Source organism: Rhamphochromis longiceps, linkage group LG16 (assembly GCF_057381845.1).
Source record: "Rhamphochromis longiceps isolate RC_006_pf linkage group LG16, R_longiceps_female_GT1.1, whole genome shotgun sequence".
Lineage (NCBI taxonomy): Eukaryota > Metazoa > Chordata > Actinopteri > Cichliformes > Cichlidae > Rhamphochromis > Rhamphochromis longiceps.
In genome coordinates, this window is record NC_140572.1 from 6,937,781 (window position 1) to 6,955,928 (window position 18,148).

The 18,148-nt window shown below is 40.4% G+C and overlaps 1 protein-coding gene across 1 annotated transcript in view; it reads left to right on the forward strand.

Annotated features, from left to right (window-relative positions):
- pdia5 (protein disulfide isomerase family A, member 5) overlaps positions 1-18,148 on the forward strand; it is an 86,696-nt gene that overhangs the window by 13,895 nt on the left and 54,653 nt on the right. Inside the window, exons 2-3 of the mRNA XM_085385177.1 lie at positions 5,522-5,648; positions 8,635-8,722. Coding sequence (XP_085241303.1) covers positions 5,522-5,648; positions 8,635-8,722 — 215 coding nt within the window. The remainder of the gene's footprint in view (positions 1-5,521; positions 5,649-8,634; positions 8,723-18,148) is intronic.

The window sequence follows — 18,148 nt, forward strand, 5'->3', positions numbered from 1 at the left end:
TGCCAAGCAATTGTGGAAACCAGGGGTGGGGAACTTCAGGCCTCAGGGGCTGGTGTCCTGCAGGTTTTAGATGTCCTTGATCCAACACAGCTGATTTAAATGGATTTAAAAAAAACCCTCCTCAACATGCCATGAAGTTCTCCAGAGGCCTGGTAATGAACTAATCATTTGGCTCAGATGTGTGTTGACCCAGGGTGAGATCTAAATCCTGCAGGACACCGGCCCTTGAGGCCTGGAGTTCCCCACCCCTGGTTAGACCGTTAGACTATGGATCCACCATTTATGGCTTTATGTTCGTCATTATGTGTCTCAGAAGAACAGTTTCAGAACATCATTGAATATTTAGGAACTGATTAAGCAAGAATCAAATTTGGTTAACTTGACTCTAATCCTTCTTGGGGACCATGAAGCACCATATTTCCTGTCTTAGATAAAAAAAAGGCAGCCTGCCTCCTCATCCTTATCTCGCCTCCATCCTGCTGTCATAACCACTGAATGCCAACCTATTTAGACAAGTGTCACCCAGGTAGCCTCTAATTATCCCGCCCTTTGCCATCTGCTTCCCATGGGTCCAAAACAAATGCTTACACAGCTCGTGTTTATCTTGTCACATCAGTGTAATAAGACCACTGCACAAGTTACAAAACATAAACAGACCCCAGCCCTATATTTAATATTCCTCACGTTATATATGATACTGTGTGCAATATGGGGTATTTAAGTTGCCTCCTCTAAGCCTTTTAAGATCTGTGTTCATTTTGAAGTTTACAGATGGTTTACAGAAAACAGTTTCTTTTTGTTCCTTGTAGTCTCACAACAGGAGAAAATCAAGTGGAGAATTAAAATTAGAAAGTAAGCCTGACAGGTGCTTGTTTCCAGGTTATAACAGCCGTCACTGAGGGAGCAGGCCATGTTTGATGTCTAATTTAGTTCTCCGTAGGCAGAAATGAAGGGCTTTTTAATGAATGGGGATGGCAGAGAGATGATTACAATGCACGGAAATAACTTTATATGGCAGAGTATAACCAGTCTACTCTCTCTCTCGCTCTTTTTAATTCCATAATTTGTCTTTGATTAAAGTGCACGCCTCTCAGTGTGGGATTTGTTTTCCATATTAGGCCTTTCACAGTATTAGCTCACCTACCAGTGTCTGAAAAGTTAAAGGAGCCGTTCAGACTAATGATACAAATCCCCTCCTGTTGCCGTCTGCTGAACCCACTCTCTGTATAGGAGGATTTTTATAAGCAAAATTCTGTCTCGTTTGTACTAGGGCTGCCACAAACGATTATTTTGATAGTCGACTAGTCACCGATTATTTTGGCGATTAGTCGACTAATCAGATCATCATCCATTGGACATAAAACGTACAGCTTATTGCACCAGCAGCATCTGCTCTTATATAACTATCATTAGCTTACAGCTTTAAGTGTTTAAGGTCTGTGCTAACTAAAAATAAAGACAGGATGATAGTTTATTAAATTTTAATGAAATTTGCAGATTGTTTCGGTGAAGTTTAATAAACTCCTTGCTATCTAAACTATAACAGCATCTCACACTTCTGATAATCAGCTGTCTGCTTGATGTTTATTCAGCTGTGTAAAAACTATAACTTTAATCTCAGACAAACTGATTTACTCAGGAACAAATAAAATACTAAAAAAAAAAAAAAAAAAGGCAAAACAATAACATTTTTAAGTTATCTAAGTGACTTATATATCACGTTTAACCTGAGGAGCGAAAGACGGCGGTGGGTTTGAAAACTATTTGCCGGGAGTCCGGTGCTCTCACGGCTCTAGTTAGCCTAGCCCCCGGCTAGCTATCGAGCTAGTGGCTAACAGACATCTCTGAAAACGTCGGAGCGCTTTTGAAAATATGTGGTGTCTTGATAAACTGAGCAGATATTTGAGGTTTACACAGCTACATTCTCGCCTGAAAATATGTTAAACGTTTATTTTGTGACCCAGAAAGAATAATAAGAGTAATATTAAAACTAACTAGCTGCTGCCATTGTTGGAAACTGAGCTGGGCCGCGCTATGAATTCTGGGACACAGCTTCTTCTTCTTCGGGGTTTAACGGCAGCTGGCATCCTTGTACATGCAGTGCTGCCATCTTCTGTTTCAGTCCGTTATTACACTCTTAAATCCTGCTACTTATTTCTGCGTCTTTTGGATCTTACAAAGCTTCAAACGACGCGTCGACTATTAAATCAGTCGTCGACGATTTTGATAGTCGACGTAATCGTGACTAGTCGACTAATCGTGGCAGCCCTAGTTTGTACCATTGTAAAGGAAAGATAATCAGTAACTGTATAAATGTATATAAGAGCATCAATACTGCATGTCTGGTTCAAGGAATACTCGGTAAATATTGTGTGTTTTTATGAGTGGGTCTTGTGGTTTCATAAGGACTAGGTCATCAAAAATGATCCTGCTGGACCACTTAATGTATAAAGTGAATACTTATCTAACCTGAAAACACTGACTTTTATTATTATTAACCTTTATTTAACCAGGAAAAGTCCCATTGAGATTAAAAACCTCTTTTGCAAGGGAGTCCTGGCCAAGAGGCGACAACACGTTGAAATTACAAAGTTACATACATATTATAAATAACAATTACATTTTAAAAACATTTTTCTCTGGCTCTCTCAATCTGGACTTAAAAGCATTTAATGAAATAAGATCTGCTATCTTCCAGTCTTTTTGCATCATGTTCCATGTGAAAGGGGCAGCATAAGTAAAAGCCCTCTTTCCCAGTTCAGTTCTGGCAAATGGAACATTGAGCAATAAAAGATCGCTTGAACGCAGGCTGTAAGAAACAGTACTTCTCCGTGTGAGCAGATCGCAAATGTAGGTGGGCATTTGTCCAAGCAGGGCCTTATAAATAAAGATGCACCAGTGAGCAAACCTCCTGGAGGACAACGAAGGCCATCCCACTCGAGCGTACAGATCACAACAATGGGTCAAGGCCCTACAGTTTGTAATAAACCGTAAGGAGGCATGATAAACTGAGTCAATCTTATGAAGACACTGGGCGGAAGCATTCATGTACAGCAGATCACCATAATCTAAAACAGATAAAAATGTAGCATTTACAAGACGCTTTTTTGTCTCAAAAGAAAAGCAAAATTTGTTTCGAAAGAAAAATCCCAATTTTAGTTTGAGTTTTTTCACAAGATTGTCTATGTGAGGTTTAAAGGTCAGAGAATCATCAATTAAAAAGCCAAGATATTTATACGTATGCACCACTTCCCTCAAGAGTGGACACCAAGGGGACAGTTTGAGGAAATCTCTTCATGTTTGAAAACAACATTAGCTTTGTCTTTTCAGCATTGAGGACCAATTTCAGCTCCAGAAGTGTGTGCTGAACCACGTCAAAAGCTTTCTGCAACGATTCTATTGCCTTTTCAAAGTTTGAGCCAAAGGAATAAATAACTGTGTCATCAGCATAAAAATGCATACTAGCATTGGACACATTTTGTCCCAAATCATTTATATACATGATGAACAGCAGAGGTCCTAAAATTGAACCCTGTGGCACCCCAGTGTGAATATTCAAAAGTTCTGAGCACAGATTTTCACATTTAATGCATTGAGTCCTGTCACTCAAATAATTAGTAAACCAGGAGACAACATGTCTAGACAGCCCCAAAGAAAGAAGCCTATGCTTTAAAATGGCGTGATCCACAGTGTCGAAAGCTTTTGACAGGTCAATAAAGAGAGAAGCACAGTGCTGTTTTTTATCAAGAGCAACAAGTATGTCATTTATCACTTTTGTGGCAGCCGTGACAGCACTATGCTGTTTTCTGAACCCAGATTGTAGTTTTGAAAGAACTTCATTAGAGTACAAGAACTCTTTTAATTGCTCACTGACGAGAGACTCAAGGACTTTTGCCAAAACACACAAGTTTGATATTGGCCTGTAATTAGTCAAAATGGCCGGGTCGCCTCCTTTTAATATTGGCGTAACAAAAGCAGACTTCCAAACAAGTGGAATTTCTTTATTTTGGATTGAAAGATTAAAAAGGATCGTAAGAGGTTGTGCAATGTAATCAGCTGCTATTTTCAGAAAATAGGGCTCTATTAAGTCTGGCCCTGGGGGTTTCCTGTGATCTAAGGCTTTAAGAGCTTTATGCACTTCCTGGACAGAAAAAGGAGAAAAATCAAAAAGCTCCCCAATATATGTTTGGGGTTCTGTGCAGGGAATCATGGGGGCTGCTCCAACAGAGTTAAATAAAAAACCAGTAGCTACAAAGTGCTTGTTAAAGCTGTTTAAGACCTCAGTTCTGTCATAAACTGGGACAGAATCTTTTAAAATGAATTTTGGAAGAGCCTGTGATATTTTATTTATAGATAAGGACTTAATTACTTTCCAAAATTTCTGAGGGTTATTGAGGTTTTCTGTAGTAACAGATAAATAATATTCTGACTTAGCCTTCTTGATAAGTGTCGTGCATTTGTTTCTTAATTTCCTGAAGTCTAACCAGTCAGTCAGGGAATCGTTTTTCCTAGCTTTTGCCCATGCCACGTTACGCTGATGGATGGACTCTGATAATTCCGATGAAAACCAAGGGTTCTCCCGTCCCTTGACCCTAAATTTTTTGGCAGGTGCATGCTTATTTAAAATCTTCATAAAAATTTCTTTAAAATAAGCCCAAGCCAGATGGATGTCTGGTATCAGACTCAAGTTTTCCCAATTTACCATAGACAAGTCATAATGAAACGCTTGCTCATTAAATATTTTAAAATTTCTTTTACAGATGATACGCGGTTTACATTTAGGGATTTTAGTGTTCCTACTGGTAGCAACTACACAATGATCACTTAAATCATTACAAAACACGCCTAGAGACAGAAACTTATGAGGGACATTTGTTAGAATTAGGTCAATCAAAGTAGATTTGTCAGGACTCTTTATATTTGGCCTTGTAGGTAGGTTGACCAACTGGCTAAGATTAACAGAGTCACAGAAGGATTTAAATTCATCAGAAGCTATATTCAGCCAGTCCCAGTTCAAGTCTCCGGCCAATAGAAGTTCGTTATATTTTAATTTGGACAGAAGATGCTTTAGAGATAATAAAGTTTCCTTTACAGCAGACGGAGGCCTATAGCACCCAACAACTGTTATAGAAAGAGACTTTACTATTTTAATATCCAAAGCCAAGAATTCCATTTGTTTAGGAATAGATACAGATAAAACAATGGATACTTCATATCTTGATTTAACATAAATTGCTACGCCTCCACCTTTCCTAGGCCTATCTGTGCGATAAAGATTGTATCCCGTTATGTTGATGTCATCATCTGTAATAGATTTGGACAACCAAGTTTCGGAGATAATCACAATATCCGCGTTTGTCGATTTCGCCCAAATTCTGACCAAGTCCATCTTGTGTAATACTTATTGATTTGTTCTGAAATGGGCTAATTTACTAAATAATAATTTGTCTTTTTTCTACATTTAATGCTATGGAGAGATCTTATTGTGGTAATATTCGTGAATGTGTGTGTGTTTCACCAGGTGTGGCTCCTGTCAGTGCTGGAGGCAGTGAAGGTGTCTCCTCTCATAGAGAAAGTCAGTGACCACAAAGACTTCAAGAAGCTGCTCAGGACGAGAACAAATGTTCTGGTGCTCTACACGGAAACAGGTCAGAGAAGGCAGCCATCTCGTCGTGATCGGTATACCATATATGGATGCAGATTTTTCCACAAACACGCACGCGACAAATTCACTCATTTAGTTTTTGCTGCTGTGTCTGTCAAAGGAGGGGTTGGGGATAAACAATCGTGTTAATGGCTGGTGGATAATGCCGGTATTATCTCAGTAACTCTCAAACACTGTCGCTGTAGAGGTTGTTGTGGAGTGCCGGAAAACAACATGCATTTCATACACATGCATTGTGTTAACAAAAGTGGTAACTATGGCTGCACAGCTATGGCCAACATGATTATCGCAATTATTTTTGAGCAGTGTTGAGATCAGCATTATTTGTCATGATTATCCATTGCTTTTTAGTGTGATACAAATGTCACGCAAACACAGCAGCACTTTCACATCCATGTTGTGCGGCATTCCCGCTAAATAAAACCGGTCCCGTTTAGTGGACACGCGTCTTTTGGGGAAATGCAACGTGGGTGACGTCAGTGCATCTTTGCGAGCTGACGCGCTGCACAGACTGGCTTTTATGGATTTGATGTGCAACCGCTGCATTGTTTTCCTTTGCCTTCATTCATTCACCAAGTTCACATGGATGAGTGAGTTAGTTGTGCCTGCAGTGCAAAGCAATACAACTCTCCACCACTGTTTGCATACGATTTGTTCCTGATTAACACCACTTGCATTTCCAAACAACACATGGTGATCGCTTCTAGGGACAAGGTCTTCAGCTTTTGCTACGACAGACATTTGATTGATTGATCGATTTTGTATGACTAGCTCTGTGTTATATCACTGCAGTTAAGGGTGCCTAGCAAACTTTGCACTAAACAATGCAGGGAACAGCTGTGACTTGAGTTTTCAGTATCACCAGATTGTGTTCATTTAATTGTGGGAAGCCAAATATATCATTAAGAATACAATTTTATTAATTGTGCAACCCTAGTGATAACCATCATGAAATTGCACGTTTTAGCATATTTTATGATCTGAGATTGAGGGCGTGCAATGTCATGTTATTGTCAGAGAAGGTAAGAATGAAATTTGCAATTTCAGGAAGCCTTAGTTACTAGTTACTTAGTTACTACATCTAAGTGTATTATTTTTAAGAGCATCCTAAATTGTGTACAGTCAGATGCCTCTTAAGAGCTGTTTCCTTCAATTGTGGGTGTGTAAGTGCAGCTGATGCGCAACATCCCGACAATTCACCTTCAGGGGTTCAAAAAGGCCAGATTCACAGAGTTGGATTAAGAGAACTTGAGGGGTGCGTGCCTGTTAACTGTATGTGCCGCTGATTGTCTTTTGTTATGATTTTTGCTCTTGTACATGGAAACTGTGATTTTTGTAGAGGGAAAACACCAAATTAATTAAAATTCCATTAATCGCCCGCTCTAATTAGGAAGTGGTTTTGTGGAGTGGCACTTTGCCCAAATTCGATAGCATTCATTAAAAAACATTCTAGCACAGTATCTTCAAATGGATTCAGAAACAATGTTTTGCCCAGCTTTAGCCTCTAGCTCGCTTTCAAAGAATGATCGCAGCGGTCTGTTTCAATAAGGAAATTGGAAATGCTTATGGAATTAAAGAGTAGCTGTTAAATAGAAGCTAAAATGGTCAAATATAATTATACAGCTCTAAAGTACATTTTGTTTCCTGCTATCCATTAGCGAGCGCTTACGCACCCCAGCAGCTTCTAATTCCATTTTGCAGATTTCCAAGAAGGAGTTCTTCCTGTTCATAATAAAAAAGAAGCAAACTTATATTGCTCAATAATCCACAGAGGACTCTGAGGCCTCTTTATAGCCACAGATATATTTCTTGATTAATGAGCCATATCGGCCTATATTAGCCCATTGGCTTCTATGTATCCAGCTGCGCGTCGGATTGATCACCGGCTGTAACTTCACCCAGACATTCCTGCTTTAAAGTCACTGAAGATTGCCCTCATGTAGGCCTCGATTATACCTCAAGGCACTTCACATTCATTCCCCCCTGATTAAACACAACCGTGCCCTGTTCTGTGTTCACCACCAGCCTCTGCAGTCAGTCACATCCCTGCTGAGTTTTGATCTGGTTGGTATTCATCATCCTTAACGCTGTCAACCAGTCGGTACCTGCTCACCTCCTATTCCGTACAATACCCTGATCCTGAGTTGCCAGATGTTTTTGTTGCCAACTCCAAGGCAGAACCCTGGGAAGTTGTGGCAGTGCCCTTACATCTGAAATATAGTCTTTGCCTGGAGCATTGTGAGGAGCTGTTTTCTTTATGCAGTGAAAAACGCACATTTGGCTTCAGGGGAGTATAAAAATGATGTACTGCGTTGCACAAGAGCTGGAATATTACACTTTGTTTACTTTACTCAAAGGGATGTACCTAACTTGACGTAGCTGATGAAAATCAGTAACATTACACAGTGTTATCCAACTGGTGCAGTTTATATCCCACTAGTTTCTCTTTCTTAACACAGAAGGCAAGCTGCACAGCTCAGCCATATTGTGAGATATTGTGCACGTTTCCGGTGGTTGCGAACGCTCTAAACTCGGCGATCCCACACAAACCTTGCTGTTGGGATCATGCAGTTGGTGAAAACATGTTTGCTATGCTTTCCCATTTGTCGCACCGTTAGAGAGTGCTTCATTAGATCCAGAGTCTTTGTGTCGCCTTATAATCCTTCCATCTCCTGTTTAGTCACACTATTGTAAGATTTTGAAAGCTGATGTAACTTAAACCCCCTCGCTGAGCCCATCCGTTGAAAGGTAGTAGAAAATGCTCCCCCGTCACCCTTCTAACCCAAACTCAGCGATGTCTTTCTTCGTCACTCGGTGCTTTAGAAAGATGGTGAGCTCCACTGTAACTCGATTCTTTTTCTCTGTGCTTGTCATGACAGTGTCTCCTGTGTCTCATGGCTCTGGGTTGTCCTGGGCTATCGAGTGGCTTTGGTAAAAAGGCTTGACTGCGCTTTATTCTGTGTCTGTAGCTACATCAGGGGACTCCCACCTGAAACTGCTTTCTGATGTCGCCCAGACGGTGAAGGGCCAAGGGACTATTGCCTGGGTCAACTGTGGGTAAGTAAGGGGGTGATTTGAAAAACACATTCTAAGACTTCTTTCTCTATAAGTCTAAGACTCCCTGACATTACAGACTGTTTTGTCCTAGAAATTTTCTGACAGCAACTATAAGGCCAGAGCAATTTACTCCTCCCAAGAGTGTCTCTGCCACCATCCATCTGCAGAATAATTTATGGCTTTTCCACTGGGGTGTAAATGGCCTCGTCTCACTGGTTCTACTGGCACAATCTGACAGGAGGCCACTCACTTATTAAAGCTATTGAAGTTTTTAGTCTAATGTATTAGATCTCTTTACACCATTTTAGTTCTTCCTTTTCACTGGGTCTCTTTCTTTCTGTTTTTTTTTTGTTTTGTTTTGTTTTTTGAAAAGGTAAATAAATGCTAATCACGTCTCTTGCTTAAAGCTATATGCTAATTCTCAGGTGAGGGCGCCACGTAATTATGGTTCATACAGTTTTTTTTTCTCTGCATTTAATTTTTTACCTTAAGTTTTTTTGCATGTTTGAAAAAAAAACTGGTTGCATTAGTCATGTGTGTAATTTCAATTTATTAGTCAATTCAGTTCAATTTATTAGTTGATTTCATTGCTTAAAAATCAATCGATACTTGTGCCAATAACACAATTTTGGTGTTTTAAAAAAATGCTAAATGCTGCCATAGTTTACCTCAAGAAATATTTTTCAAAGCCTTTTTTCATTTAACATTAAAAACAGAGCTTCTCTCAGACATAATTACAATATTTGAAGAGCTTAGAGGGAAGTCTAAACTTAATAATAAACACAAACAAGTCATCTTATAAAAAATCATCATCTAAGGCACAGGTCTCAAACTCCAGGCCTCGAGGCCCAGTGTCCTGCAAGTTTTTATTTCAATGGCTAAATTACCTCCTCAACATGTCTTAAGGTTCTCCAGAATCCTGGTAATGAACTAATCATTTGATTCAGGTGTGTTGAAACAGGGTGATAGCTAAAACCTGCAGGACACCCGCCCTTGAGGCCTGGAGCTCGACACCCCTGATCTAAGGAGATGAATCGAATCAGACTATTATAACTTCTTAATATCTCAATTGGTGGAGAATTTACACCAGAAATGGGCTCCATAGAGGCAAAATTTAAAATCTGAAATCAGATAACGATACAACAAACACATAACAATGATTATAATATAGAAGATTAATGCAAATATATATAAAAACAAAGAAGTTACATGGATTCAACAAAAATATTCTAGATGTGTGTTAAATGCAATGATTCGAAAGGGACCTTTGTTTTTCCATCGTGTGTGGGATGTGCAGATTGTGATGGGAAAAAGTATTTCTAAACCGGTCCCGCTACAGCCTTAATTTTAAAATTCTTGGTTTAATCAATTATCAGTAAAGAATGAATGGATGCTGATGGGCCTTAGTCTGCTAAGAAGAAAACAAATGGGCTTATGGGTACAACAAATGTTGTCAAGCCTGCCATTAAAAAAATTTTTAAAAAAAAGTTTTTTAAGGGAAACTTTTGAATCTTTATGGGGAGCATTTATGGATTTTTGTCAACAATGGCCTGGTCTGAAGAGGATGTGGACAACTGACAGTTTTTCATACTTCCTCAATAAAGACGACGTTAAAAAAAAAAAGCTCCTGCTCTTTTTGAGAATAGTCAAATTGATATCGAATTTTTAAGATCAGTACTGATATTTGGTGGCTTCCAGTGTTCCGAGATATTGGCCAATATTCTTTCGGAAGCACGAAACATAAACAGATTTCCCTGAAATGTTTTATGTGTAGTTATTTCCCTTTCTAGCAGAGGCACTGTATGTCCAGGTTTTCTGTTTGTTTGTTCTACAGAAATTGTTTTTGGTTTTTTTTTAGTTTTGCTTTTGTTTTGCTTTTTTGCCAAAACTCAAAAGAAATTATGAGCCAATCACAAAACAAATCTGTGACCTGTCAACACCCCCAGATGTCATATAGGGTTTTAGTCTGTTTTGGCTGAGCCACAGTGAGAAATTTGTCTCTAAGCCACTCCAGTGTAGTCTCTAACTGCTTTAAGGTGAATCATTGCTCTGATCCCAGGTCACATGCAGGTTTTAAAGGACATCTGTGTCACTTAAATGTGACGGATGAATCCACATGATATGTGGTGAAACTGTTGCAAAACCACATTTTAGGGGGTTTTGGTCCTTTCGCTTAACAGTTAATTTAGTCATAAAGAAAAATAATTATGCACTTATCCCACACTTTTCCTTTAAAGGGAGAACAATCATGACTTTCTGGAAAACAACAATCCCAGGCTCGCTCTGTGGAACTGCTAAATGCTAGATACTTCGAAGACACAGACAAGAATTGTTTTCTCCAAGCATAACTTGGTTTTCTCCCCAGTGATCTGACTTGATCTTGTTGTTTTCCGTGCCCTTCTGATGTTCAGTTCCACTATTTCTTTTTACCTGTCAACCCATCACCTGTCTTCTTTGCCAGATGGGAAAGAACAGATCATAAAACAGGAAACTATGAGGAAGGGAGTAACTCCCCTTTGACACCTAGTGCACATGCCAACATTCACAATCTCTCTCAACCTTATCCGGGATTGAAGACCGGGCGGTTAGAAAGGAAAAGAAACTAAATACAAACCGGTGCGAAGGAATTGTCAGAGGCTTTGGTTTCCATGTTTCCCTACAAAGACACTCCACGATGCGTGTCTTTCTTGAGTGTTTACTTTTTGACTCACCTGCTGTTTTTTGTCAGGGAGACTATGGAATTATCTCTCTTCCTTCTCCAAGAACTCCAGCATTTAGGAGAGTGTGCGAATGCTAAGTAGAGATTCACACCGAGCCAGATTCCCGCCAGGGGAGCTAGAGCAAGCTGGGTTCATCACTACAGGACACATGGACCCAGTGCCAGGCTCTGTAGCAAAGCATTGTGCTTTTTGGCATATTTCTCGACAGTCTCAAATGGAGCGGTTCCAAGCTGAAGCTCCAGCTGAGAGCTCATGGTGGACAGAGGGAGAGAGAGTAGAGTGCATATCGCTGTGTGAGAATGGTCATCTCTGCCAACGAAGAGAGCCACAGAGGCCAGAATGACACACTTTGAACAGATGACAGGGACCTGAGTGTTGGCCAACTGGGATCCACCCGTGGGATGAATGATCTCATACAGGAAGAAAGGACAGGACTGGGCTGTCCCTCCTAAACTCCACTTCAAATGTAGCATAAACAGAGCATTGAAACATATATGATCCTGTAAGGCACAGTGTGAAAACCAGAACACAAACAAATGAAGGGATTAGGATTTGCGTTTTAGAAGAGTAATAATTGAATGGCGTGCAGAGCTTCATCCTCTTTGCGTGGTGAATCCATTATTAATCCTTTACAAAGTGGCTCTGTTGACTTTGGCCTAGTGTGAAGGTTTGGCTCCAACTTGTTACTTGAATCATTCGCTAGTCTTCAAAGTCTTCCTTTCACAATCACCTTCTTCCAGGTATTTTGTGGTAAACTATGGTTGTTCCAGTTGACCCAGTGATCTCCAGTTACTTGTGAATAAAGGAAATATTGAACTTTTTTTTTTCCTGTTAATTTACAGTTATGGAAAAATACATTTTTGCACAAGACTCCTTTGTAAAACCAAGTATGCCCCATGATTTATGAGTGTGTAGAGTTACCTTTAGCAGCATTGATGTGAAGTAACTGTTCTGTGTATAGTTTGATCAGTCACTCAATCATTGTGGAGGAATGTTGGCCCACTCACACAATACCTTGTAATGACAGTAAATAAGTTTAAAAAAAAAAGGTTTTCTTGAAATTCTTGCAAATTTGTTGAAAATAAAAACAAAAATCTAACACAGTATTTAAAGCCATTGCCATCACTGTGTAAATTGAGCTCAGGCACATTCTGCTTCCACCAAGCATCTGTCAGATATTTCTACAACTTGATTGGACTCCACCTGTGATTAGGGATGGGTACCGGTATCCGGTGCCATTATGGCACCGGTTCTGACATAAACGGTAGTAACCAGACCGAAAAGCAGCGCACATTTCGGTGCTTTTTTTTTTTTTTTTACTGAAATGTCATACACTTTGGATTCTAGGTAATCATTTTACCTTTGCAAGGATAGTAGGCGGGGCCAGGTACGTATGTTCTTTTAGAGCAGAGCTACAGGTTAAAAATGTCCAAGGCGAAGCGGTCAAAAGTCTGGCTGTACTTCACAGCAAAAGATGCAAACTCAGCAGCCTGCAATAAGTGCTTTAAGGTGATACTGTGATACTGTGCAAAGGAGGTAACACCTTGAATCTGACGACGAACCTGGCGACGCATAGCATTTTTTAAAAGCCAAGAAATGCACCGAGTTAGCAACATCCCCCAAGAACCCGAAGAATAGAGTCCTGGCCCCTAGCCCTGCCAGTGTAGCAGAAATGATGAGGATGATGATGCAGCAGCAGCCGTTCTTCTCTGCGTGAGTAGCTTAATGTTGTTCGTGTGTAATTTACGTTGAGTAGGCTAACCACGTTATTACATTAATGCATGTAAGGTGAACTAGCAAACACCGTGGTAGTTACATGCTTCTTGTTTGATGGCAGATACTCCCTTCACCCTGGCCAAAAAAGCTAAAATGACCAAAGAAAAAGTGGAAAACAGCTGAACATGAGAGGTTTTTGGACAAAGTTTGTGGTTTGTTTTTTTTTGTTTTTTTTCCCATTCTTTAAGCACCGTTTAAGCACAGGCACCGTTTCAAAAGTACTGGTTTGGCACCGGTATCGGATAAAACCTAAACGATACCCATCCCTACCTGTGATAAATTCAGTTGGTTGGACAGGATTTAGAAAGGGACACACCTCTTTATTTAAAATCCCATTGTTGACAGTGCATGTCAGAGCACAAAACCAAGCCATGACGTCTAAGTCATTGTCTGTAGACCTTTGAGACAGGATTATATTGAGGCACAGATATGGGGAAGGGTACAGGGGAAAAAATGGCCTCCATCATCCATAAATGGAAGAAGTTTTGAACCACCAGGACTCTTCCTAGAGCTGGCCGCCCAGATAACCTGAGTAAGGTAGAAGGGCCTTGGTCAAGGAGGTGACTGAACAACCTGATGGTCACTTTAGCTCCAGCATTCCTCTGTGGATTGAGGAGAGCCTTGCAGAAGGATAACTATTCCTACAGCACTCTACCAATCAGGCTTGTGTCACCTGGCTACTACCATTCCTAAAGTGAGACATGGCCCTGTCGGCATCATGCTGTGGGGATGTTTTTCAGCAGCAGGAACTATGAAACGAGTCAGTATTGAGGAATAGCAGCAATGTACTGAAGCACCCTTGATTATAACCTGCTCCATGGAAATATGGACTAGGCTGAAAGTTCATCTTCAAACATGGCAATGACCTTAAGCACACAGCCAAGACAGCACCCGAGTGGCTTGGGGAACACTGTGTGAATGTCCTTGAGCGCCCCAGCTGGAACCCAGAATTGAACCCAATTCAACATCTCTGGAGAAATCTGAAAATGGGTGTGCTCTGATGCTCTCAATCCAACCTGATGGAGCTTGAGAGGTTCAGCAAAGAAGAATGGAAGAACAACAACAGGTGTGCCAAGCTTGAGGCATTATACTCAAAAAGACTTGAGGCCGTAATTGCTGTCGAAGGTGCTTTAACCAAGTACAAAGTAAAGGCTGTGAGTGCTTTTATAAATGTTATATTTATGTTTTTATTTGTAATAAATTTGCAAGAATTCTGTAACATGACACAACATGTGGTACAGGTGAAGCACTGTGGATACTTTCCAGACTCACTGTGTATTGTGCTAACATTGACATTTTTGATTTAAAAAAAATAATAATAATTTAATACTAATAGTGAAACATTAGTTTCGGAAATGAAAAACAACAAATTGCTCCTTTGATTTAACACATCCCAATAATTCCCTCAAAATACAGTGGGGCAAAAAAGTATTTAGTCAGCCACCGATTGTGCAAGTTCCCCCACTTAAAATGATGACAGAGGTCAGTAATTTGCACCAGAGGTACACTTCAACTGTGAGAGGCAGAATGTGAAAAAAAAATCCATGAATCCACATGGTAGGATTTGTAAAGAATTTATTCATAAATTAGGGTGGAAAATAAGTATTTGGTCACCTCAAACATGGAAAATCTCTGGCTCTCACAGACCTGTAACGTCTTCTGTAAGAAGCTTTTCTGTCCCCCACTCGTTACCTGTATGAATGGCACCTGTTTGAACTCATCATCTGTATAAAAGACACCTGTCCACAGCCTCAAACAGTCAGACTCCAAACTCCGCCATGGCCAAGACCAAAGAGCTTTCGAAGGACACCAGGAAAAGTATTGTAGACCTGCACCAGACTGGGAAGAGTGAATCTACAATAGGCAAGCAGCTTGGTGTGAAAAAATCAACTGTGGGAGCAATCATCAGAAAATGGAAGACATACAAGACCACTGATAATCTCCCTCGATCTGGGGCTCCACGCAAGATCTCATCCCGTGGGGTCAAAATGATCATGAGAACGGTGAGCAAAGATCCCAGAACCACACGGGGGGACCTGGTGAATGACCTGCAGAGAGCTGGGACCAAAGTAACAAAGGTCACCATCAGTAACACACTACAACGGCAGGGAATCAAATCCCGCAGTGCCAGACGTGTTCCGCTGCTGAAGCCAGTGCATGTCCAGGCCCGTCTGAAGTTTGCCAGAGAGCACATGGATGATACAGCAGAGGATTGGGAGAATGTCATGTGGTCAGATGAAACCAAAGTAGAACTTTTTGGTATAAACTCAACTCGTCGTGTTTGGAGGAAGAAGAATACTGAGTTGCATCCCAAGAACACCATACCTACTGTGAAGCATGGGGGTGGAAACATCATGCTATGGGGCTGTTTTTCTGCCAAGGGGACAGGACGACTGATCCGTGTTAAGGACAGAATGAATGGGGCCATGTATCGTGAGATTTTGAGCCAAAACCTCCTTCCATCAGTGAGAACTTTGAAGATGAAACGAGGCTGGGTCTTCCAACATGACAATGATCCAAAACACACCGCCCGGGCAACAAAGGAGTGGCTCCGTAAGAAGCATTTGAAAGTCCTGGAGTGGCCTAGCCAGTCTCCAGACCTCAACCCCATAGAAAATCTGTGGCGGGAGTTGAAAGTCCGTGTTGCTCGGCGACAGCCCCAAAACATCACTGCTCTCGAGAAGATCTGCATGGAGGAATGGGCCAAAATACCAGCTACTGTGTGTGCAAACCTGGTAAAGACCTATAGTAAACGTTTGACCTCTGTTATTGCCAACAAAGGTTATGTTACAAAGTATTGAGTTGTATTTTTGTTATTGACCAAATACTTATTTTCCACCCTGATTTACCAATAAATTCTTTACAAATCCTACCATGTGGATTCATGGATTTTTTTTTTTCACATTCTGTCTCTCACAGTTGAAGTGTACCTCTGGTGCAAATTACTGACCTCTGTCATCATTTTAAGTGGGGGAACTTGTACAATCGGTGGCTGACTAAATACTTTTTTGCCCCGCTGTATAATGGATTCAACCTGAGGCAAGTTAAATTGTATTTAATTGTATAAGATAATCCACATCGAAAACAGCACATCAGCTGAATTGCAAAATTACTATACGTTACTGTATAGTAATGTATAGTAGTAAACTTAGTAAACTTACTATACGTTTTGTATAAATCCAAAACGTATAGTATAAACTAAGTGTGACCAATCCTGTTGCATTTCACATCATACCAACCACTGAAATATTAGTTGATGTTAATCCAAAGTTTAATGCAAGGCAGTTGTTCTAATGTAGTGGTCAAACCATTGTTGGGCTGCCATTCACTGCATTGTTTCCCTCAGTGGTGAACATCAGCAGTGTTGGGGAGTAACGGAATACATGTACCGCCGTTACGTATTTAGAATACAAAATATGAGTAACTGTATTCCGTTACAGTTACCGTTTAAAAAGGTGGTATTCAGAATACAGTTACTTTGTTGAAATAAATGGATTACACTGCGGTACTTTCCTGTTTCATTTTGTCGCGGGTCAGGACTGTTTGGGTTTTGTTTGACAGCTACGTTCTTTCATAGCTGGACTGGCCATCGGGCATACCGGGCATTTGCCCGGTGGGCCGCTGGCGATTTTTTGTTTTTATGGGCCGATGGATTTTTTTTTTTTTTTTTTTTTTTAGGAAGGGTATATATAATGAAAGGTGGTGGATTGGCCAATTGGTCATGATCGACTCTGGGCTGGACCAATTACAGCCGAGGAGGCCGGATGCACCCTCCCCCCTGTTTAGCAATCACGTGATTTTCGCGCATTGCATGCCGGGAACTCGTGGCAAAACAATCCAAGTACCGCATCAAATGCAAGCGTTTGCAGCACCGCAAAACGTTCATTCTCCGGTTCCAATACCTTCTTGTTTTTTCTTTGCCGCACAAAAAAGGAATGTACAGAACAAAAGGAGAACAATGCCGGTCCGTACAAAGACAGACTCGACGAAAAGACAAAGAAAAGATACGAGGAAAAATCAAAGGAGTGAAAGGGTTAGACCCTTACGAGCACACAGAGGCAAGGCAAGGCAAATTTATTTGTATAGCACAATTCAACAACAAGGTGATTCAAAGTGCTTTACAGAGACATTAAAAACAAGAACAAATAAAAAGCATGATTTAAAATTGATTAAAACAAGCAAATAAACTAACTAACTAATTAACAAACAAACAAACAAACAAACAACAGTATATAAAATCAAAACAGATAAAATCAGAACAGTAGATAAAATCAGTAGTTAAATGTAAGTTTTGAAATTTAAGCTTAAAGTGTGGATTTGGTGCTTTATTCAAATGCAGCTGAGAACAGGTGAGTCTTCAACCTGGATTTAAATAAACTGAGTGTTTCAGCTGATCTGAGGCTTTCTGGGAGTTTGTTCCAGATATAAGGAGCATAAAAGCTGAATGCAGCTTCTCCGTGTCTGGTTCTGACTCTGGGAACTGATAAAAGACCGGATCCAGATGACCTGAGGGATCTGGATGGTTCATACTGGGTCAGGAGGTCATTGATGTATTTTGGTCCTAAACCATTCAGAGCTTTATAGACCAGCATCAGAACTTTAAAGTCTATCCTCTGACGGACAGGCAGCCAGTGTAAGGACCTCAGAGCTGGACTGATGTGGTCCACTTTTTTGGTCTTAGTGAGGACTCGAGCAGCAGAGTTCTGAATGAGCTGTAGTTGTCTGACTGATTTTTTAGGTAGACCTGTAAAGATGCTGTTACAGTAATCAAGCCTACTAAAGATGAATGCATGGACTAGTTTTTCCAGGTCCTGTTGAGACATCAGATCTTTTATCCTTGATATATTCTTGAGGTGATAGTAAGCTGACTTTGTTATTGTCTTAATGTGTTTTTCTAAGTTTAGGTCTGCATCCATCACTACACCCAAAT